Source organism: Scyliorhinus canicula, chromosome 3 (genome assembly GCF_902713615.1).
Source record: "Scyliorhinus canicula chromosome 3, sScyCan1.1, whole genome shotgun sequence".
NCBI classification, from domain to species: domain Eukaryota; kingdom Metazoa; phylum Chordata; class Chondrichthyes; order Carcharhiniformes; family Scyliorhinidae; genus Scyliorhinus; species Scyliorhinus canicula.
Window position 1 is genome coordinate 170,296,738 of NC_052148.1, and position 24,773 is coordinate 170,321,510.

Below are 24,773 nucleotides of genomic sequence, written 5' to 3' on the forward strand. Positions count from 1 at the left end.
ATTTTGAAAGGGTAAATCCATGCCGAACCTTTGCTCTCCTCTTCCCCCCCCCCCCCCCCCCCCCCCCCCCCCCCCACACACACACACACACACACACACACACGCACACACATGCGTGTGCAAAGTTACAAGATATGCAGTTGGAAGTTTCTTTATTAGCCAAATTAAAGTTCAATGCTAAAAGGAGACAAGGACGTACCCACAACCGCCACGACAGACACTACTGGAAGACCTACTGGACGCAAGTATCCTAGAGAAAGGGAACTGTAGTGACATGTATGACCGACTGGTAGATAGGGACGACACCGTACTGGACGCAACAAGGAGGAAATGGGAGGACGACCTGGGGATGGAGATCGGGTGGGGACTCTGGAGCGAAGCACTGCATAGGGTCAACTCCACCTCCACGTGCGCAAGGCTCAGCCTGACGCAACTAAAAGTGGTACATAGAGCCCACTTAACAAGAACCCGTATGAGTAGGTTCTTCCCGGAGGTGGAAGACAGATGTGAACGGTGCCAAAGAGGCCCGGCCAACCACGCCCACATGTTCTGGTCTTGCCCCAGACTCGTGGAGTACTGGACAGCCTTCTTCGAGGTAATGTCCAAAGTGGTGGGAGTGAGGGTGGAGCCATGCCCGATAGTGGCGGTCTTCGGGGTTTCAGAACAGCCAGATCTATTCCTGGGGAGGAGGGCAGACGCCCTTGCCTTTGCCTCCCTGATCGCCCGCCGTAGAATCCTGTTTGGCTGGCGGTCAGCAGCACCGCCCAGAGCTGCGGACTGGCTGTCCGACCTCTCGGAATCTCTCCAAATGGAGAAAATCAAATTTGCCATCCGAGGGTCGGACGACGGCTTCCACAGAACGTGGGAGCTATTCATGCAACTGTTCCGGGACCTATTTGTGGCCAATGTACAAGAGGAAGAATAGTCGGGGGAAGGTAGCGGGAGGGGGGGGGGGGGCTACAGGTTCGTTACGGGGGTTTGATGGCTAGCTAAGGCCCAAAACCAAACTAAATAAACATGTTGGGGGGGGGGGGGGGGGCGCAGTTACTACTACGAAGATGCTTACCTGTAAATATGTATGTTAATTTTTGCGTGTTTGTTTTTTTTCTTTTTTCTTTCTCCTAACAATTTGTAATTTGTTCAATATAAAATATGAAAACTGAATAAAAACATTTATAAAAAAAAAGTTCAATGCTAAAAGCTAGAAAAAGAGAGAGTTCATGGTCATAAATCCTTTGCTGGTATCTGTGTCTCCAGCATATTTTTCTCCAAGGTGATCTTGAAATTCCAGGAATTGAAACCCTTGTAAATTAGAGACAATTTTTTTTAAAAACTGGATTTATCTTTTCCAGAAGTCGATGATTTTTTTTTGCACCGAGGTATCTTTCGACTGAAATTCTCTGGGTGCGATTTACTGGCTGTGTTGCGCTTAAGCGAGAACGCGATGAGGTCATTACATCACGGGAGAGGCCAAAGACGAGAACCACGCTGGACACCTATCGGTTTACGATCTAACCGTCCTACTTCCGTTCACAAAATCTGGAACCCGCGGTGGCGTGGTGAGAAACCATTAATCACCACTTAAGGCCAATCTCCATACAATTAACGAGAGCGACTCCCTATCTAACGGCCTCCTGTGATTAACAGCCTCCCCAGCAAGTGATCAAGCGCGCACAGATTAGTACACCTTTTTAAAAACTTGAAGCTGGCAGCAGGACTGCTGTTGTGATCCGAGGAGGTGAGTAGCCACCTTCGCTCCTGGACAATGGGCCCGGGGTCACAGGGGTTGCACACCTGTGCCATGTTTTTGTGGACGTGGCACCATGTGGAGGAGGGGGATGCCCCCTCCCGGTGGCCATCATATAACTATCCCACTCCCCACACTCACAGATTCCAGCTAAAATGATACCACCCTGAAGTGCGGCCCTGAGATTAGCAGATGCGGAGCTGGTGACATTGTTGAATACCGAGGAAGAGAGATGGGACACCCTGTTCCCGGGTGGGAAGGAGACTGCCACCTATGCCCACAACTGCAGGGAGATAGAGAAGACGGGAGGGTGCCCGCCGGACCTGTGTCCCCTCAGAGCAGAGGGCGTTGGACCTGGTCGGTGAGCCTGCCCGAGGCGGAGGTCCAGCAGGCGGCAGGAGTGGCAGCCCACGGCTGCATCTTTGGGAACATGATTACCTCCTCTCTCTCTCTCTCCTTCAGCAGCCACGGTGCCTGTTTCCCGATCTGAAATACCACAAGTCAACCTTGCCATCGGTAATTCCTCCTGACATAGGCGGAACATCGTGGGAGGACCAGAGAATGCTGGAGCGGGTCCGTTAATGATATGCCAACGGTGTTAATTGTGCAATCTGCGTGCCCACCTGGAGTGTGACGTGGAACACTTTCATGCCGCTGTTGAGGCACTGGAGATGGCATTCTGTGCGGTGCCTGGCGCTGGCCTCTATTTTTGGCTGACATGCGATTCTCCGCCGATAGTGCATCATGATTCCGGCGTCGCTGGACAGGAAGTCCTGCCCATGATATCAGTATACCAAGTGACACAAAAGAAGCGTAAAATGTTCACTAATGGGCTGTGGGCATTGTTAGCTCGGCCAGCATTTACTGCCCATCTCTAATTGCCCTTGAGAAGGCGGTGGCGAGATGCCTTTTTGAACCGCTGCAGCACATGTGATGTAGATACACCACAGTGCACATAGATGTCAGATTTTTAATATAAATGGGCAGATATATGTGGTCATTATTGCTACAGTAGTTTTATTTGGGAGTACAGTGGTGTTCCCATGGAGTAGGTTCATGAACCTAAATGAGATTCTTGTCTTGTCGTAAATCCTGAGAGTGTGCCGTTCCACCTTTAATATGCTTAGCAGAACGAATGAAGTAAAATGTTGGTATGTCAGTATTTTTTCTCTTGATTTATATTTAACCTTGATCTGTCATGCAGGTTTGCTTACAGTTTTTTTTAAATGAGGTGTCCACTCCAATCTTACCTGGTCATGCGTACAAGAAGGACAGGGCTATTGTAAGTATTAGAGCTGCTTGGCGTATGAACTGCATTATTCATGAGTTGTCTAGTCATGAAGCGCGTACATATTTAAACCAATGTTTATCTCTATCATTTGTAAGCAATCCACTTTGTGTCAAACACTTTTGTGAGTTTCCGAGAGATGTGATAATGAAAGTGTAAGTTTTTTTCCTCCAGATTTCATTCGATAAGCTTTGATTTCAAAGGCAAATTGCTTAATTTTACAAGATTAATTTGCTTGAGTTCAACTTGGCTCTGTTGTATATAACAATGCAAAAACAATGAACATCCTCCACTACCCCACTTCAGAGCATTACCTTGCTTGGCTTAAACTAATTTTGTCAATACTCTGTATGTTAATCAAATCATATGTGGCTCACCCAGTTTTCTTCAAATGTTTGTCCTTTGTTATCCATCTCTAAGGGACTGCTCTCTCCTGCTTTCTCTCCCATCTATTGTGCTGTAGAACATAGAACGATACAGCGCAGTACAGGCCCTTCGGCCCTCGATGTTGCACCGACATGGAAAAAAAAACTAAAGGCCATCTAACCTACACTATGCCCTTATCATCCATATGCTTATCCAATAAACTTTTAAATGCCCTCAATGTTGGCGAGTTCACTACTGTTGCAGGTAGGGCATTCCACGGCCTCACCACTTTTTGCGTAAAAAACCCACCTCTGACCTCTGTCCTATATCTATTACCCCTCAATTTAAGGCTTTGTCCCCTCGTGCTAACCACCCCCATCCGCGGGAGAAGGCTCTCGCTGTCCACCCTATCTAACCCTCTGATCATTTTGTATGCCTCTACTAAGTCACCTCTTAACCTTCTTCTCTCTAACGAAAACAACCTCAAGTCCATCAGCCTTTCCTCATAAGATTTTCCCTCCATACCAGGCAACATCCTGGTAAATCTCCTCTGCACCCGTTCCAAATCTTCCACGTCCTTCCTATAATGAGGCGACCAGAACTGTACGCAATACTCCAAATGCGGCCGTACTAGAGTTTTGTACAACTGCAACATGACCTCATGGCTCCGGAACTCAATCCCTCTACCAATAAAGGCCAACACACCATAGGCCTTCTTCACAACCCTATCAACCTGGGTGGCAACTTTCAGGGATCTATGTACATGGACACCGAGATCCCTCTGCTCATCCACACTAGCAAGAATTTTACCATTAGCCAAATATTCCGCATTCCTGTTATTCTTTCCAAAGTGAATCACCTCACACTTCTCCACATTAAACTCCATTTGCCACCTCTCAGCCCAGCTCTGCAGCTTATCTATGTCCCTCTGTAACCTGGAACATCCTTCCGCACTGTCTACAACTCCACCGACTTTAGTGTCGTCTGCAAATTTACTCACCCATCCTTCTGCGCCCTCCTCTAGGTCATTTATAAAAATGACAAACAGCAACGGCCCCAGAACAGATCCTTGTGGTACGCCACTCGTAACTGAACTCCATTCTGAACATTTCCCATCAACTACCACTCTCTGTCTTCTTTCAACTAGCCAATTTCTGATCCACATCTCTAAATCACCCTCAATCCCCAGCCTCCGTATTTTCTGCAATAGCCGACCGTGGGGAACCTTATCAAACGCTTTACTGAAATCCATATACACCACATCAACTGCTCTACCCTCGTCTACCTGTTCAGTCACCTTCTCAAAGAACTCGATAAGGTTTGTGAGGCATGACCTACCCTTCACAAAACCATGCTGACTATCCCTAATCATATTATTCCTATCTAGATGATTATAAATCGTATCTTTTATAACCCTCTCCAAGACCTTACCCACCACAGACGTTAGGCTCACCGGCCTATAGTTACCGGGGTTATCTCTATTCCCCTTCTTGAACAAAGGGACCACATTTGCTATCCTCCAGTCCTCTGGCACTATTCCTGTAGCCAATGATGACCTAAAAATCAAAGCCAAAGGCTCAGCAGTCTCTTCCCTGGCTTCCCAGAGAATCCTAGGATAAATCCCATCCGGCCCCGGGGACTTATCTATTTTCACCTTGTCCAGAATTGCCAACACTTCTTCCCTACGCACCTCAATGCCATCTATTCTAATAGCCTGGGTCTCAGCATTCTCCTCCACAATATTATCTTTTTCTTGAGTGAATACTGACGAAAAGTATTCATTTAGTATCTCGCTTATCTCCTCAGCCTCCACACACAACTTCCCACCACTGTCCTTGACTGGCCCTACTCTTACCCTAGTCATTCTTTTATTCCTGACATACCTATAGAAAGCTTTTGGGTTTTCCTTGATCCTACCTGCCAAAGACTTCTCATGTCCCCTCCTTGCTCGTCTCAGCTCTCTCTTAGATCCTTCCTCGCTTCCTTGTAACTATCAAGCGCCCCGACTGAAACTTCATGCCTCATCTTCACATAGGCCTCCTTCTTCCTCTTAACAAGAGATTCCACTTCTTTGGTAAACCACGGTTCCCTCGCTCGACCCCTTCCTCCCTGCCTGACTGGTACGTACTTATCAAGAACATGCAATAGCTGTTCCTTGAACAAGCTCCACATATCCAGTGTGCCCAACCCTTGCAGCCTACTTCTCCAACCAACACATCCTAAGTCATGTCTAATGGCATCATAATTGCCCTTCCCCCAGCTATAACTCTTGCCCTGCGGGGTATACTTATTCCTTTCCATCACTAACGTAAAGGTCACCGAATTGTGGTCACTGTTTCCAAAGTGCTCACCTACCTCCAGATCTAACACCTGGCCTGGTTCATTACCCAAAACCAAATCCAATGTGGCCTCGCCTCTTGTTGGCCTGTCAACATATTGTGTCAGGAAACCCTCCTGCACACATTGTACAAAGAACGACCCATCTAATGTACTCGAACTATATCTTTTCCAGTCAATATTTGGAAAGTTAAAGTCTCCCATAACAACTACCCTGTTACTTTCGCTCTTTTCCAGAATCATCTTCGCCATCCTTTCCTCTACATCCCTAGAACTATTAGGTGGCCTATAGAAAACTCCCAACAGGTGACCTCTCCTTTCCTGTTTCTAACCTCAGCCCATACTACCTCAGAAGAAGAGTCCCCATCTAGCATCCTTTCCGCCACCGTAATACTGTCCTTGACTAGCAGCGCCACACCTCCCCCTCTTTTGCCCCCTTCTCTGAGCTTACTAAAACACCTAAACCCCGGAACCTGCAACAACCATTCCTGTCCCTGCTCTATCCATGTCTCTGAAATGGCCACAACGTCGAAGTCCCAGGTACCCACCCATGCTGCCAGTTCCCCTACCTTATTTCGTATACTCCTGGCATTGAAGTAGACACACTTCAAACCACCTACCTGAACACTGGCACCCTCCTGCGAAGTCAAATCTGTGCTCCTGACCTCTATACTCTCAATCTCCCGTACACCAAAACTACAATCCAGGTTCCCATGCCCCTGCTGAATTAGTTTAAACCCCCCCCAAAGAGCACTAACAAATCTCCCCCCCAGGATATTGGTGCCCCGCAGGTTTAGATGTAGACCATCCTGTCTATAGAGGTCCCACCTTCCCCGGAAAGAGCCCCAGTTATCCAGAAATCTGAATCCCTCCCGCCTGCACCATCCCTGTAGCCACGTGTTTAATTGCTCTCTCTCCCTATTCCTCATCTCACTATCACGTGGCACGGGCAACAACCCAGAGATAACAACTCTGTTTGTTCTCGCTCTGAGCTTCCATCCTAGCTCCCTAAAGGCCTGCCTGACATCCTTGTCCCCTTTCCTACCTATGTCGTTAGTGCCAATGTGGACTACGACTTGGGTCTGCTCCCCCTCCCCCTTAAGGACCCGGAAAACACGATCCGAGACATCACTTACCCTTGCACCTGGGAGGCAACATACCAAACGTGAGTCTCTCTCGCTCCCACAAAATCTCCTATCTGTGCCCCTGACTATTGAGTCCCCAATTACTAATGTTCTACTCCTTTGCCCCCTTCCCTTCTGAGCAACAGGGACAGACTCCGTGCCAGAGGCCCGTACCACATGGCTTACCCCTGGTAAGTCGTCCCCCCCACAAGTATCCAAAACGGTATACTTGTTACTCAGGGGAACGACCGCAGGGGGTCCCTGCACTGACTGCTTCTTCCCAGTCCCTCTTACAGTTACCCATCTATCTCCAGTCTTTGTTGTAACTACTTCCCTGAAGCTCCTATCTATGACCCCCTCTGCCTCCCGAATGATCCGAAGTTCATCCAGCTCAAGCTCCAGCTACCTCATAAGCCTGAAAAGATTTCTTCCTGTAGGTTGGTCCTGTTTCCAGGCTTGGCTCCACTCTTTATATTACATAATTCCTCAGTGTTGTGGTCTGGAAGTATGGAGTACCATTCACATGCTGTGCCTTGCAGTCTCTCCATTAACCCAGTGCAGATATTGTAACTGCCTGTTTGGAACTGAGCTAGATGAGATAAAACCTATTCCAAATTAATGTAAACAAAACTGAAACCATACTCTTCCATGCACACTCGTATACCACTGAGTATCCCCCCTCCACCATCCCCACCCAGCTAACACTTCTGGTTGAGCCCTGGCCCTCGCTTAACTTTGAACTTGACTTCCTTTCCCATATCTGGGGCGGGATTCTCCCCTACCCGGCGTGACGGAGGGTCCCGGCATAGGGGAGTGGAGCCAACCACTCAGCTGTCGGGCCTCCCCAAAGGTGGGGAATTCTCCCACCTTTGGGGGCCAGCCCCGCGCCGGAGCGGTTGGCACCAGAAGACTGGCGCAAAAAACCGGCGCCCCCGGCAGCGGGGCTGGCCGAAAGGCTTTCGCCAGTCGACGCATGCGCCGGCAGTGACGTCAGCGGCAGCTGGCCGCTGACGTCACTGCCGGCGCATGTGCGATGTGGGGTTCTCCCATGGCGAAGGCCGTGGCGGCCGCGGAGGAGAAATAGTGCACTGGCCCGGAGTCTGAGCGGGGGGCCCCGATCGCGGGCCAGGCCACCGTGGGGCCTCAAACCTCGGCGGCGGGAGAGGCCTCCCAGCAGCGGGACTTCGGCCCATCCGGGCCGGAGAATCACTGCAGGGGCCTCTCCGATCGGAGTGGCGAGATTCCCGCAACTTCCCGGGTGGCGGAGAATCTCTGCCACGGCGGGGGCGGGATTTTCAGCGGCCCCAGGCTATTCTCCGACCCTGCTGGTGGTCGGAAAATTTCGCCCCTGATCTGTCACCAAAACCATTTTCTGTCACCTCTGCAAGGTCTGCTCTGCCTCTGCCTCCTGCTGCCATGTTTGTACCATGGAGTGATTTGAAGGTGAGGATGAGAAAATTAGATGACTTTCGGGGATACTGGAAACCAGTGAACTTGAGGAGCGCAGAAGTAATGAGTTGGCCCCTCACGTAATATAGACTCATGGATTTATTCAAATTAAATTTTTTTACATTAAAATTAAAAGCAAAAGAGAGTTGGAAGATCAGCTGACATTTTCTTTTCTATCATGATACATGTAACTCCACAAGGTGGTGGAAGCTCGCCTAGATGTCTGAACCATTCTTTAAAATGCAGCAAATCTTTCCTGTGGATTAATCATAGACTTTACAGTGCAGAAGAAGGCCACTCGGCCCATCGAGTCAGCACCGGCTCCTGGAAAGAGCACCCCACCCAAGGTCCACACCGCCACCCCTTCCCCATAACCCAGTAACTCCACCCAACACTAAGGGCAATTTTGGACACGAAAGGCAATTTAGCATGGCCAATCCACCTAACCTGCACATCTTTGGACTGTGGGAGGAAACCGGAGCACCCGAAGGAAACCCATGCAGACACGGAGAGAATGTGCAGACTCCGCACAGACAGTGACCCATGCCGGGAATCGAACCTGGGACCCTGGAGCTGTGAAGCGATTGTGCTAACCACAATGCTACCGTGCTGCCATTATCCAAATAATTATGGAAACCAATTCATAATAGACTTTCAGACTTCTCAGCTTTGGAGTGTAACTCCATAGAATTGGTGTGAAGAAATTGTATTCTATCAAGGATGCATGAACACTGTTATGCATCAGCGACCATGTGTGAAAACGGTGAAAAATAGATCTCTGTTCACATGGAAGAAACCAGATTTCTGATGGGGAGCTTTTAATAAGACATCAAAACATGGGGGCATGATGTCATTGCTGTCTCTGAGATATGGTTATGAGAGGGGCAGGATTGGCAGCTTTTTGGGATATAGGATCTTCAGGTGTGACAGGGAAAGAGGTAAGAGAGGAGGAGTTGACTCTTTTTTTTGAAAAATATTTTCATTCTCCATTTTCACATTTTCTTCAGAATTTGCCCCCCACCAACAAACAGTTAACGAATACAATGTCAATCCCCTACCAACAACAATGATCCCATCCTCCCACCAACTCCCAAACAACGGCCCACCTGACAATATTAGCATCAAATAAAACTAAACCTTCCAAGGAGGAAAATAGAAAAAGGAATAAGAAATCGCCCCTGATCACCGTTGACATATATAGTCCACCCCCCCAAACCCCTCTTAATATTCAAGGCCATCCAATCTCCACCGCGAATGGCACCCATGAATTGTAGACACACCCCCCCCCCCCCCCCCCCCACCCAGACTCCTCCCCTCCACTTCCTCCTGTAAACTCCCCCCAACCTCCGTTCCTTCCCATACTTATCACCCCGGCTAGACTCACCGAAACCTGTTCTACCAGGCTCCGATGGCCGCAGCCCCTACCCCCACCTCACTCCCGTTCACTGGCCAGCTTAAACCAGTCAGCGTGGAGGCCCCCGCCCGGGTCTCATTCCCCCTTGCCCAGTCCCAGGAAAACCAAGAAATCCTCTTTAGCACACGACCCCAGCATACACACCCAAGTCCCAAAGAACCATAATTGCAAATGAAAGTCCCAACTCTTCCCTTGTCCAAATATACAGCGTCGACTCATTTAGCACATACACCAACACGCAGCAAAAAAATCAAGTTACATGAGGCTACATCGGTACACGACCCGCTCTCAGTCCCATTTCTCAATTCTGCTGCAGTCCTTCTGCCTTCGCAAACTCCCCCGCCGCTTCCGCCATCCCAAAATAAAAGTCCTTGGAATTGTAGGTCACCCTCAACTTAGCTGGATATACTATGCTGCACTGCACCTTGCTGATGTACAGTGCCTTCTCCACCTGGCTGAAGGCAGCCCGCCTCCTCATAAAGTCCTGGTATATGCGTATACTAGCTCCAGCCCACTGCACCACCCACTTCTGCTTTACCCAGCAGAGGACCGTCTCCTTCATGCTGTACCTATGGAAACACAGTCTCTTGGCGGCTCACTCGCCTTTGGTATAGGCCTCCACGACCCATGAGTCCGATCCAGTTCGTATCGAGAGGGATCGTCCCCCTCCCCTAATAGCTCCGCAAACATCGTGGCAAAATACTCCATCAGCCTCGGGCCTTCCACCCCTTCAGGCAGACCCACGATCCTCAGATTCTGCCGCCTGAATCTGTTTTCCAGGTCTTCGATTTTGGCTCGCAGACCCTTGTTGGTCTCTGTCACCTTCTGCAACTCCTTTCCCATCAAGGGAGTTGATCACTGTGCTGCAATAATACCTCTTCCACTTCCTTCAGTGTCTCACCTTGCTCCCGCACCTCCGCTGCTGCGCATGATTCCGCCGCCCTCACCGGGGAAATCGCCTCCTCCACCAGCAGTTTCAATACCGCCCCCATCTCTTTCTTCATCGCTTCCATGTGCTTTGTGAACTGTTTTTCAAGTTCCACAATCATCACTTTGGTCATTTCTTCTGCTGTGAGTGATGCGGCCTCCCCTGGTTCTCCAGCCTCCGCTTTCCTTGCAGTTCCTGCGCTGACTTTTCCACACACTGGCGGACTTTCATTAACCTCCTTTTTCACGGCTGTTTTTTTCCCAAGCTTGGACATTTCTCCTCCCTGTGCCATCTTACAGCTTTTTCAGCCTCCATTGCCTCTGGGACCGGGTGTTAAAACCCCAAAATTTCTATTCGCGAGCGGGAGCCCTCCAGTTTGCGGCTGCCTTCCGCCCGCCGTCACCGGAAGTCCCCGGGGTGTCTCAATTTTTGATCACGGAATCAAATACAGCAGTCGGGAGGGATGACCTCTTGGAAGGCTCTTCAAATGAAGCCATATGGGTGGCACAGTGGTTAGCACTGCTGCCTCACAGCTCCAGGGACCCAGGTTCAATTCTGGCCTCGGGTCACTGTCTGTGCAGAGTCTACATGTTGTCCCCGCGTCTGCATGGGTTTCCTCTGGACGCTCTGGTTTTCTCCCACAAGGTATGCTTGTTGGGTGAATTGGACATTCTGAATTCTCCCTCAGTGTACCCGAACAGGTGTTAGTCTGGCGACTAGGGGATTTTCACAGTCACTTCATTGCAGTGTTAATGTAAGCCTACTTGTGACACTAATAAAGATTATTATATGGGTAGAACTTAAAAACCAAAATGGAGCAATCACATTGCTTGGAGTGTTCTATAGGCCCTCTAACAGTCCAAGAGAAATAGAAGAGCAGATATGTAGGCAAATTTCAGAGAAATATGAAAGTAATAGGGTAGTGATAGTGGGGATTTAAACTTCCCCAACATTAACTGGTGTAGTCATAGTGTGAAAGGTTTAGAGGGAGCGGAATTCTTAAAATGCATCCAGGATAACTTTTTAAGCCAGAATGTAGAAGGTCCTATAAGAGAGGGGATGGATCTGGACTTAATTTTAGGTAATGAAGCCGGGCAAGTGGTTGAAGCATCAGTGCGGGAGCATTTTGAAGACAACGATCATAACTCGGTTAGATTCAAGATTGTTATGGAAAAGGACAAGGATGGGCCTGAAATCAAAGTTCTAAACTGGGGAAGGCCAATTTGAATAAGATCAGATGTGATTTGGCCAGAGTGGACTGGGAGCATACACCTTTAGGTAAATCTGTGATAGAACAGTGGGACGCAGTCAAGAAGGAAATATGGGGAGTACAGGGCCAACATGTTCCAATAAAGAAAAAGCGTGGGACCAACAAATCCAGTGAACCCTGGATATTGAGGGATGCACAGCACTGGATAAAGTAAAAAAGTGAGATATGGCAGATATTGAGGGCTCAAAACAGCAGAAGTCTGAGGGGAGTATAGAATGTGCAAGAGGAAAATTAAAAAGGAAATTAGGAGAGCAAAAAGGGGGCATGAAAGGATACTAGCAGGTAAAATGAAGGAAAATCCCAGGTTGATTTACATGTACATTTAAGGGTAAAAGGATAACTAGGGAAAGAGAAAGGCCAATTAAGGTCTATAGTGGTAATTTGTGCGTAGAGCCAGAGGATGTAATTAGGGTTCCAAATGAATAGTTTGTGTCAGTGTTCACTTGTGAGAGGGACAGCATGGATATAGACATCAGGGAGAAGGACTGTAATAAAGCTAAAGAAATTATCATAGACAGAGAGGAATTTCTGAGTGATCTGGCAGGCTTAAAAGTAGATAAATCTTCAGGGCTGGATGAAATGTACCCTAGGCTCTTGTGAGGCAAGGGAGGAAATAGCAGATGTGCTGGCAATAATTTTTAATTCCTCTCTGACCACAAGAGAGGTGCCTGAGGACTGGAGGATAGGCAATGTGTTACCATTATTCAAAAAGGGAGGAAGGGATAAACCAGGAAACTACAGGCCAGTTAGTCTAACCTCAGTGGGGGGGGGGGGGGGGGGGGGGGAGATCTATTGGAAGCAATTCTTAGACACAAAATGAATCTGCATTTGAAGAGGCAGGCATTAATCAAGAACAATCATCATGGTTTTGACAAGGGGAGGTCATGTCTAACCAATTTTATTGAATTTTTCAAAGAGGTTACCAGGTGTGTAAATTAGGGTAATGCATTTGACATAGTCTACTTGGACTTCAGCAAGGCTTTTGATAAAGTCCCACATGGGAGATTGATAGCGAAGGTAAGAGTCCATGGTATACAAGGACATTTTGCAAACTGGATCCAGAATTGGCTGAGTGGCAGTAAGCAGAAGGTAATGGTCGAGGGATGTTTTTCTGACTGGAGGCCTGTGACCAGTAGGGTCCCACAGGGGTCTGTGTTGGGGCTGTTGTTGTTTGTGGTTTAAATAAGTGATTCAAGCATAAATGTAGGAGGGTTCATCAATAAATTCACAGATGATACAAAAACAGGTGGGGTGGTAAATAGTGAGGAGGATAGCCTTAGATTCCTGGAGGTGATAGATGGCTTTGTCAGATGGACTGATTAGTGGTAAATGGAATTCAGTCCAGATAAGTGTGAGGTGATGCACCTGGGCAGGACAAACAAGGCAAGGAAATACATGATGAACGGTAGGACTCTGAGAATGCACTGAGGTTCAGAGGGACCTTGGTATACATGTGCACTGGTCCTTTAAGGTAGCAGAGCAGGTGGATACAATGGTTTGGAGATTGAAACTGTCTGTCTGAATGTAGTGAGTGCCACGTAAGTGTTAATTTGTGTACAAGATTGCTGATGGTAATGCACCTAAAATACAGCAGAGGGAGCACAATATCATTAAGACATTCTGAATAATCAGTTTGCCACTTGGATTCAATTATATTTGTGCATTTATAATGGAGGATACAATGAGCTGAGCCATTGCTTTATTCTTCAGTTATTTGAGTTTACCTCCAGCTCAGACTGGATAGGATTTTGTTTGCCTCTGCTAGTTTCATGAATTATTTTGCAGATGATTTGGATTGTTATAGTCTACTGAGGTGTGTTAATGGGGCATTGAATGGGAATTTTCCTGTATCAGGTAATGGACCTAATAATGGATGTAAAAAGCATGTCAAATGGATTAAGTTTCTTGCACTGAGATATCTTTGGATGAATAGATTATCATCCACCAACGCCATTATGAAAATGACACACAGTTTTTGAAAATATACTTTAATACAATAACATAAAACTAGGATTATGCAAATAAACAGGTCTGGAAATTCAAAAGAAAATTGGAATTTTATTAAAATAATTGAATTTCTCAGACATTTAAGCCGAAGCTGGTATTATATTTTTACAAACTAATGTACATGCTAGTAAGAAAAATTAACCTTTTCGGTTGTAAAATTTGTACATTTAATTTCTTCGCAAATCCAAATCTTTTATTCTGAAGTATCAGCGATAGTTTCAGGAGTAAATTAGCACAAATCTTTCATGTGTTTTTTTTCACCCCTGCTTCTCAATGTTTTTGACAAATGTTGCTTGCGGTTCCATGGATACCAGCAATGCTGTGGTCACTTCTCCTACTGGCAGTTTTCCATGAATGATTCTATTTAATTTGTTCTATTTATTGCTCATTTAAGATGCATTTGAGGAAGAATTTCTTCTCTCAAAGAGTGCAAATGTTTGGAATTCGTTACCCCAGGAAGCTGTGGAGTTCGAAGGTGCAATTTACAATGGGACGGGACACAGACTGGCATAGCTAAAAGAGATTTAATAATAATCTTTATTGTCACAAGTACATTGAACATAGAACATAGAACAGTACAGCACAGAAGTAGGCTTAACACTGCAATGAAGTTCCTGTGAAAAGCCCCTAGTCGCCACATTTCAGCGCCTGTTTGGGTACACAGAGGGAGAATTCAGAATGTCCAAATTACCTAACAGCATGTCTTTTGGGACTTGTGGGAGGAAATCGGAGCATCCGGAGGAAACCCACGCAGACACAGGGAGAACATGCAGACTCCGTACAGACAGTGATCCAATCCGGGAATCAAACCTGGGACCCTGGAGCTGTAAAACAACAATGCTAACCATTGTGCTACTGTGCTGCCTTGCTTAAAATCTCACTTAGCTATGCTGCCGGCAGATCAAACGGTCACCCGGCACCTACTGGCCTCGCCGAGGAGACCACAGCCCGACGCTGTTTAGCACTGGTCCCAACTAATGGGGGACCAGGCGGAATGCCACTTGGGGGATGGGGGAGGTCTCCAGTTGATTGGGGTGGTCTCCCAGTTGATTGGAGGCCCCTGGGTAGTCCGCCTTTGGCCAGACTGGCAGCCTGGCACTGCTGGTGCCACCGTGACACTGTAGCACTGCCAGCGTAGCATCCTGACAGTGTCAGCTGGGCACCCTGGCAGTGGAACTACCAGGGTGTCAGGCTAGCAATGCTAAAGTGTCAAGCTGGCATTTTGTTTGTGCCGTAGATTGGACCTGTGGGTGCTCTGCCGGTATGTGGTGGGGTGCGTGGGGGCTCAAGGACCGGCCAACAGATGACTGGGGGGCTTGGGGGAGGGGGGGGGGGGGTCTGGGGTCACGTTGGGAGGGGACAGGGGACGACTGATCGGGACTCCAATTTTAAATGGCGACCTGATCTCTATCGGCACTGAGGAGCGGGCCTCGGTGAGGCATTCCCCGCCAGGGGCCAAAAAAGCCCCTGAACCATCTCATCCAGAACGGACTCTGTTTTATTTTAGTTAAATCGCACCCTGAGCCCTTGAACTATTCCAATTGACTTCTTCCATACCCATTTTCTTTCGCTCCACTATTAATGGCCATGCCTTGAGCTGCTGAGGCCTGAGATTTTTGGACTTTTCACCCGACCTTTTACTTTTAAGTTGCTCCTTAAACCTACCTCTTTGATCAAACTTTTGGTCATCTGCCCTAATAACTTGCTAAATGGCTCAATGCCAAATTATGTCTGTCAACACTCTTATGAAATGCATTGGGATGTTTTACTATGTTAAAGGTGCTGTGCAAATACAAGTTCTTGCTGCTATTGCCTTCACCTGATTTTAATGCACACACGCTTTCCATCAGAGGACAAGGAATATTACATAGGCGCAGCATTATTTTTAGGTTCCACACGCACACATTTGATCCTCGAGATGGTCAGGACTGCAAATGGACTTGGGACTTCTGCCACTAAATTAATCCAAGTGCTAAATTATTTACTATTGCATTTTAGGCAGTGACCCAATAATTATTCTCATTATTAGAACTGATTGTAAATAATTGTACACAAGTGTTAGGAAGCAGGAGAGTAAATCTAACAAGTGTTAAAGAATCATCCATTAGAACAGGGATTTTTCAATTATTTTGTCTTATCATCAGCCCTTCAGGAAGGGAGGTAAGGAATAACATTTATAGAGGGATACTTCTGATTTCCTGCCATAGATTACGCTTTCTTCAGGATTTACGCCAATCTCCTTTGGAGGATCAGGGGAATCAATGGGGAAATTCCATATCTGTTGTTGAAGCTGTTGGACTTTCTATTCCCACCCACATGCCTATTATTTCTGGATTTGTCTTTGGATGTCAGCCGTGAGCTTTTGGAATGCTCCCGTCTTGATTTGCAATCTTGTTCTGTTTGCCAGGCAATGAATGCTGCTTGTTTTTCTTTAGGACAGGGGTGGGCAAACTTTTCCGTGCAAGGGCCACATTCAGAAATTCACAATTTTAAAGGGCCGCATAGTATATTAAGTAAAATAATTACTTCACCCGGTTATGATTCTGGGCGCCTCATATAGAACATAGAACAGTACAGCACAGAACAGGCCCTTCGGCCCTCGACGTTGTGCCGAGCAATGATCACCCTACTCAAGTCAATGTATCCACCCTATACCAGTAAGTAACCCAACAGCCCCCCCCATTAACCTTAAAAAAATAAATAAAAATTAAAAAAAAAATTAAAAATTTTTTTTTTTTTTTTTTTTAATGACTTGGTGGGCCGCTTAAAGACCTTTGGCGGGCCGCATGCGGCCCACGGGCCGCAGTTTGCCCACCCCTGCTTTAGGAGGTCACATATTTCATGTGTTGTTTTCATCAAACCAGCCATGGAGATCATGTCGCTCGAAACCATATTCAGGACATAGGAGACTAGTTCATCTGACTCTATTTTTATATTTATTCATGAGAATGTAGGCATTGCTGGCTAGGCCAGCATTTATTGCCCATGCCTAATTTCCCCTGAGAAGCTGGTGATGAGCTGCCTTCTGGAACCACTGCAGTCCATGTGGTCTAGGTACACCCACTTTGCTTTTAGAGAGGGAGTTCCAGGCTTTTGACCCAGCAACACTGAAGGAATGGCGTCTTTCCAAGACACCCTGCCCATTCCTGATATTAGTCGAGTAAACCTTCTGTGGACTGATTCTAATGCATTCAAATATTTCCTTAAATATGGAGACCAGTAATGCACACAATACTCCAGATGTGATCTCACCAGGGGCAACACGGTGGCGCAGTGGTTAGCACTGCCACCTCAAGGCGCCAAGGTCCCAGGTTCGATTCTGGGTCACCGTTCTTGTGGAGTTTGCACATTCTGCCAGTGTTTGTGTGGGTTTCGCCCCCAAAACCCAAAGATGTGCAGGGTAGGTGGATTGGCCACGCTAAATTGCCCTGTGCAACTGAAGCAAAACTTCCCAACTTTTTTGTTCAGTTCCCCTCAAAATAAGTGACAGCATTCTATTATCTTTCCTAACTACTTGCTGTACCTGCATACTGACCTTTTGTTATTCATGCAGTAGGACATCCAGATGCCTCTGCACCTCAGAGCTCAGCAATCTCTTACTATTTAGATAATATGCTTTTTTATTCTTCCTGCCAAAATGGACAATTTCATATTTGTCCACATTATACTCCATTTGCCAGATTTTTCACCCTCTTCCCAATTTACAGTTCTACTTGTCTTTGTCAGACATTTAGCAATCATACCTTCACTCCATTCATCCAAATCTTTTATGTAAATTGTAAAATGTTGAGACCCCAGCACAGATCCCTGTGGCACATCACTCATCACATTCTGCCAACCAGAAAAAGATCCATTTATGCCAACACTTTTTTTTTTAAATTTAGAGTACCCAATTATTTTTTCCAATTAAGGGGCAATTTAGCGTAGTCAATCGACCTATCCTGCGCATCTTTTGGGTTGTGGGGGTGAAACCCACGCAGACACGGGGAGAATGTGCAAACTCCTCATGGACAGTGACCCAGAGCCGGGATTCGTACCCGGGTACTCAGTGCTGTAGGCAGCAATGCTAACCACTGTGCCACCATGCTGCCCTTATGCCAACACTTTCAGCCAATCTTCAAGGCAGGTCTCACTGTGGGCAGCAATGTTAATTTGGAGTAAATTTTTATCAATCTTGGTAGTTTAGGTGATATGTCGATTATTCTTTCAGGACTGTCATTCTTGAGATTAGTCATGAGGGTTCTAACTTCCAGTTGCAAAATTAAAATTTTTCTTCTGAAGATCACAAAGATAGTGGTCCCTCTGTGTGTGGTTCCCCCACCAGGGAACAGTGGGACAACCTATTTTTAGGACACCTTTTCTAGCCCCCTACCCATTTGGGGTGAGTAGAGGACAGCTCTGGTTTCGATTCTGCTACCCAAAGTCAGTTCTGTCCCAAGACAGGTATCCGTGACTTTCATGCAGATTCTTGACTTCAAACGTCACAGTCCTGTCCCAGCCGTCAATTCTCCATCACCACAGAACTTGACAAATAGATCCTGCTGGAAGCTTGCACTTAAATTTATTTAGCATGGAGATATTGAGGCACTGCCATTGCACACATGATTCTAATGGGTTGGTAATCAGATTTCATTGACATGTTGAACCGCAATGATGGGAACCATATTGCTGCTGCTGCCACCTGCTTTCTTCCCAGCTGAAAGAAGGGAGTTTTTCAGAATGGAGATATGTAACATTGGTGTTCCACAGGAATCAGCACTGGGACCACTGTTGTTTGTAATCTATATAACTGATCTGGAGGAAAATATAGATGGTCTGATCAACAAGCTGATGAGTCTTCCTTCGCCTGTTCGGCTGTTGATTTTTTGGATTGTGCTATGCCATAGGTGGCCCTACACAGAACAAGGAGCTCCCAAAGGCATTGGTGAAGGAATCGGGGGGACGCACAAGCATCTTTCCCCCCTGACAAGGCAGCGATCCACAAAGGGATGCTTGGACATACCTGCACAAGAACACTGATGTCTCAAAACCTGAATCTTTATTGCCATTTACTCAGTAACCACTGGAGGCCAGTTTAGCTCAGTTGGCTGGATAGCTGGTTTGTGATGCAGAGCGAGACCAACAGCGTGGGTTCAATTCCTGTGCCGGCTAAGGTCATCCATGAAGGTTACCAATGTCTTCTCAACCTTGCCGGTCGCCTGAGGCATGGTGATGCTCAGGTTAAATCACCACCAGTCAACCCTCTCTCTCAAAGGAGAAAGTAGCCTTTGTTCATCTGGGAATATGCCAACTTTACTTTACTTAGTGTGCTGTGAGTCAGTGGGTGTGTAGTTTTAATTGAGTATTCTGATTAGGAGGGAGAACTGGAATGAGCATAATCATTCTTCAAAACCTGTTTGTCACATTATTCACTGACTGTCAAAGTGAGACTGGGGGTTTTGTTGACTGGCACGAAAGGTAAAGTGGCATGGATGAGAGGGGGAGATTTGCGGAGAATGTTTTTCACGCAGAGGGTGGTGGGTACCTGGAACATGTTGCCAGTAGAGGTGGTGGGGGAAGGCACAATGGCACATTTAAGAAATATCTTGATAGATACATGAATGGGTGGGGACTGGAGGGATACAGATCGTTTGGGCAATAAGTAGTAGGTCTAAATAAGGAATCTGGATCGGCGCAGGCTTGGTGGGCCGAAGGGCCTGTTCCTGTGCTGTAATGTTATTTGTCTTTAAGGAAATTATACTGAAACATTAACGTTTAATAATTGCATTTAAGTTGTGGTATTTTGCATTCTTTACAGTACAAATCAAACCTCCGCCGTGTCAGCACCAGGCTGAAAACGTCCCAGTATGATGACACCTGCCCAGTTTTCAGGTTGCAGTCAGACAAAGAGGGACCCCAGGAGCAGGCTGCATGTCGCCGAATAGATTTTGTACCAGGTTCTTGCCGCATCATGAAAGAGTTGTTTGCTGACAAAAGAGCTGCTAACTGTTCATTCCAGTTGTCAAATGTGATTTGTGAGATTAAGGTAGGTATTTTTAATCGAGCATTTCAAAACCCTATGGGTGCACCCACAAGAAATGTTTGAAAAGAATATTTGTGTGGGGAAGACTAATGAAATAAATAATCAAGTTTGTACAGAATTTATTTTAGTCGTTAAACCAATTTGAAAAGCCATCGTGCAGGCCACCAAAGATTGAAAATACTAAAAGAGACGAGTAGCTAAATTAATGGTTGGGCTGTATTGTAAATTTCTGTGAGTTTTTAAATCCTGAAGATCACAGGATGAGAAACAGCTTAATGGAGTTATGTCCAGATGTTCTGGGCAGAAGATTAGAGGAGAGATTATACAGAAAAACTTGATTCTGATATGAAATTCCCATCAGTGTTTGCTGCTGTGTGTCTGTGCAGACTGCATAGATGCACTGACCAACCTTTAGCTGCAGATCACCCTTTAAAGTGCCCATTCTATTTAGCTAGAATGCACAAATGTGCAAACTCAACTTTCCCAACACTGAATGCATTGCCTGTGTCCATAACATTGTAAGAATCACCAGAGCCCTCAGATCCTTGATCTGTGCTGATCTTATCAAGACCCTTAATAAGGAGGTGTGACCATTTCACCCAACATTCAGGTTAGAGAGGGCACCACAAACCAGAGATTTCCCCCCTTTCACTCTGCCTTTTTCTGCACCTGTCCCCATTTGCTGCCCACTATTTGGAATTGTGTGTGTGCTAGGGTAAGTACAGGATTGCTCCTGCCATGTTCACTTGCAGGCTTGTACATGAAAATTGACCATTTGACCTGTTGGTTTCCTACACAGACAAAGTGGGATAAAAGTGTTTTCTCATGAAATATCTTTTCATGGTATTTGGTATGTTTCAAAACCAGTATATTAATTTAAGATGCATGTTCTCCTTGCCCACAATCACACAATTTCTACTAATTTGCACCACCTTTTTTATTCTACATCTCCTGAAATGATTGCCATCCCTCTGGGGTATGGCTCTCCCTCAATGGCTACTTGTAATGCATGAACCTTGAAAGTGAGCCTGTAATATTTGGCTGCAGGGGCATCAGAGTGTGACTCTGCTCTTGCCCTCCGTTTGGCATCCACATACATGTAAAGTATAATTTCTGTTGTCTGGCTCTCTACGAACAGGAATACTCCATTTACTGGAATTCTGGGGTCAGGTCTTTTGTGTCTTGTTTTTTGACTGGCGATGTCAAACTCACTAGTGCTTGTTATCGATGGCTGTCCTCGTTCCGGTCTCAATTCTCCACTGCTCTGTAGCACCATCTTCCCTCAGTGTTGCTCACTCAATTTGTGTGCTCCAACATCTCTCTCAACCTCAACACCTGTGTGACCATCCTGGAGCTTTCTGATTGAAGAGGAAAACTCGGAACTCACCTTGCATCTTAATTAACTGGCATAGTTGATTAACTGGCATAACCCATTCCCAGTTGCTGGAAAACAGATTTTCCTGTACTATCTACTATTAGATTGGCAAGGGCAGCAGTCACATGGGAACACCATCACCTGGAAGCCCCCTCCAAGCCATTCACTATCCTTTTTTTTTCTTTTAAATTTAGAGTATCCAATTCATTTTTCTTTTCTAATTAAGGGGCAATTTAATGTGGCCAATCCACCTACCCAGCACATTTTTGGGTTGTGGGGGTGAAACCCAGGCAAACACAGGGAGAATGTGCAACCTCCAAACGGTCAGTGACCCAGAGCCGGGATTGAACCTGGGACCTTGGCGCCATGACGCAGCAGTGCTAACCACTGTGCCACCATGTTGCCTTGGCCACTCACTGTCCTGACTTGGAAATATATCGCCATTCCGTCACTGTCACTGGGTCAAAATCCAAGAACTCCCTGCCTAACAGTGCCATGGGTGTACCTACACCCATGGACTGCAGTAGTTCAAGAAGGCAACTCATCACTGCTTTCTCAAGGGCAATTAGGCAATACATTTTGGCCTGACCAGTGACGTCCACATACCATGAACGAATATAAAACAAACTATGGGTAATGTTAAGCAATGGAAACAGTGGCAAATTTTAAATTCCACAATTTGGGGGCTAACACATTAAATGTTGCATCCCAACTGCTGTCCCACTGAGTTCAGCCAATTAAGCACAGAATAGGAACTAAACACTGGATGTTTCTGGTCTGCATAGCTCAATTGCTGTCTGCTTGACTTTTCACAGAGGAAGCTTTGGAGTATTGATTCTAATTCTTGTACTTAATTTTATTTTTGTTGCTTTCTGTAAGAACTACGATCCAGAAAAACCCCAAATGACCTGTCGCCATGATCTATGCAATGAGTTATTCTCTGTAGCGATAGGATTATACAATGAAGACATGGGTGTTAATCAGTGGAAGAAGTTTAAATCCACAGTGGAAGCCATGGTGTTCATTAATCAAGAACTGCTAACAGATTGGAGGACCAATCACCATGGTTACTGCTTTATACGCTGCCTTAGCCGTACTGGAAGAAAGATATCGCAGCTTCTTATTCTGCCTCCGGTGTTACGTGCAGATGTTAATTCTCCAAACAAACCAGCAAATGAACATGCACTGAATGTGAATATTTTACTTTTAGATTCTGTGTCTAGGCATCATTTCTACAGAGTTTTGCCAAAAACTATTGATACGTTCATAAAGCTGAACACTAACGTGTTTAAGACTGGACAAGTGTTTGATTTTGAGTTGGTTCAAGGTCTAAAAAGCAGAACATTTGAGTCTCTCCAAGCTCTCTTTGGTGGTGAGTCATTCAGTCCACATAAACCATTTAGTTCATTTGTCCTACCACCAAAGTCTGTGGATTTCAACAAAACATTTGGACATTTAAAAAAATTTGGATATGAGGTTTTGTATTTGGAAGACATGTGTTGGAAGTGGGAATGGGGTTTGGTGAAGGAGCTGAGAGCACTTAACAAAAAGGCACCCTTTTCAGAAAGAATCAAATTGTTCTTGGAAGCGGTTAAAAGAAGCGGAATTGATAGGGTGGATGTTTCATACTCTAGTTGTGATATTCTTCAAGAAAATGGGGTGAAGGATATGTTCCATGGACCTGCTGCTGTTTGTTATAATGGTATCCATCAACATACCTACCTCCTGCAGTACATTGAATACTTTATCACACGTTTCTCTTTTCTACAAAAGCCTCTGTTCAGTTTTCTCATGTTGGATACCAATCACGAAGATACAGGCCTCCGGTTAAAGCAAGTGGATGAAGATCTCGCCAAACATGTATCTTTCTTATCTGATCAACCAAACACTGTGTCCTTCATTCTTTCAGATCATGGCAATAATTATGGGCAGTTTGTGTCAATGACCACAGAATCCCAGGTCGAGGTATTCCACACTGCACTATTCATGATTGTCCCAGACACAGCAGCCGTTATACTGGGTGAAAAGAAGATTCAATCTTTGTATGCAAACCAGCACAGGCTGATCAGCCTTCTCGACATTCATCATACTTTACAAGGTCTATTGCCATCTGTTGGGGCTGAAAAAGGAAAAGATTTGAAATATGGAATGAATGCAGATGGGTTACTGAGCCCAGTTTCCCTAGGTAGGACTTGCAATAGCATTCCCAGGATACCGCCAAGCTTTTGCATTTGCCAAGACTTTGAAAAGCCAGCGGTAAGCGATTCTAGTTTTGCACTATATGCTGAATTTGCACTTGGTCGGATGAACCATGAAATCCTTCAACAACAACAAACTGGTAAAAACTCTCACAAAGGCTACAAGGCCTGTCAAAGATTAATTGGTGTTAGATTTGAAAATGTGAAAATTCATGAAGAACACAAAAATGAGACCATTGTGAAACTTGATCTCTATGTTAAGGCATCGGAAAGTGCAGGTCACTATGAAGAAAAGTATTTAGTGGTCATAGATTTTCGTTCTCAAGTGGATACCGCAATGACTTTCGTAGGCTTTGACCGCTTGACCCCATATAGTCCTTATGAGGTTTGTGCTGATAATGACGTTGATTTGAGGTTATGCATCTGTGATTTAGAAAATGGTCATGAAGCATCAACTTCAGTTTGGAAGAATGTTTTGACTGCCTCAATCACTTGGACTGAAACTAACTTCAGCTCAATTCATGAGTCTTGTCTGTATCTCATCAAAAGACAGTATAGTTCAGGCATTGTTCTGGCAGTGGGTAATGTTTGTCCACATATGCAGTATGACATTGAATTTGACTTCCTGACTGTTAATATGCACTCTTCATCTGTAATGCCTGTAAATGTGACACTTTGGCCAGGAACAGAAGAGCTCCTTACTGTTGGGTTTCAGAAAACTAAGCAAAAACCTTGGAAATATAAGTATTCTTTGAATTATAGAGCATTCCCGTTGTAGGAAAAGAGCACATCGAGGTTAACTCTGTATCAACAATAGTTGAATGTTTACATGTGAGCACTAAAGCAAGCCAAACGTATGTCAGTTGCAACATCTTGATTCCCAATTATTTGTTCTTTCTTCCGACATCCTTTCAAATGAGTATTAATAAATGTTATTGCTTAGGTGTCCAGATAGTCCAGATGGAGCATTGAGAAAATGTTAGGACAATGGAGGCATTTCTACTGACCTGAGCTGCAGGGAAGGGTCAGTCAGAAAGTCCCGGGAAACCTGAAATTCCGGATTCCCTCACACTATGTGGATCTAATACCTGGCCTCCTTCTCGGGCAGGGAGTTGGTCAGTGAAGGCTGGGACAGGTAAGCCTGCGCTGGTGAGGATGTGGTCATTGGGGGAGGGAGGAAGAGGAGGAGGAGGGTGGTCGATTGGAGGTGGGACAGTGTGGAAAGAGGGTATTCAAATGGAGGGGGGT

The 24,773-nt window shown here is 45.9% G+C and overlaps 1 protein-coding gene across 1 annotated transcript; it reads left to right on the plus strand.

Annotated features, from left to right (window-relative positions):
• Positions 1-1,467: 1,467 nt before the first annotated feature.
• On the plus strand, positions 1,468-24,387 carry LOC119963118. The gene is made up of 4 exons (XM_038791734.1): positions 1,468-1,559; positions 2,952-3,029; positions 19,728-19,955; positions 22,207-24,387. The coding sequence occupies exons 3-4, from the start codon at positions 19,881-19,883 to the stop codon at positions 24,301-24,303; spliced, it is 2,172 nt and encodes a 723-aa protein (XP_038647662.1). The 5' UTR covers positions 1,468-1,559; positions 2,952-3,029; positions 19,728-19,880; the 3' UTR covers positions 24,304-24,387.
• Positions 24,388-24,773: the final 386 nt, after the last annotated feature.

Bases quoted from the DNA above. Each gene is read 5' to 3' on its own strand.
- LOC119963118 (XM_038791734.1), top strand. From the start codon at position 19,881: ATGAAAGAGTTGTTTGCTGACAAAAGAGCTGCTAACTGTTCATTCCAG. The intron at 19,956-22,206 runs GTAGGTATTTTT...GCTTTCTGTAAG, and splicing joins ATGTGATTTGTGAGATTAAG to AACTACGATCCAGAAAAACC.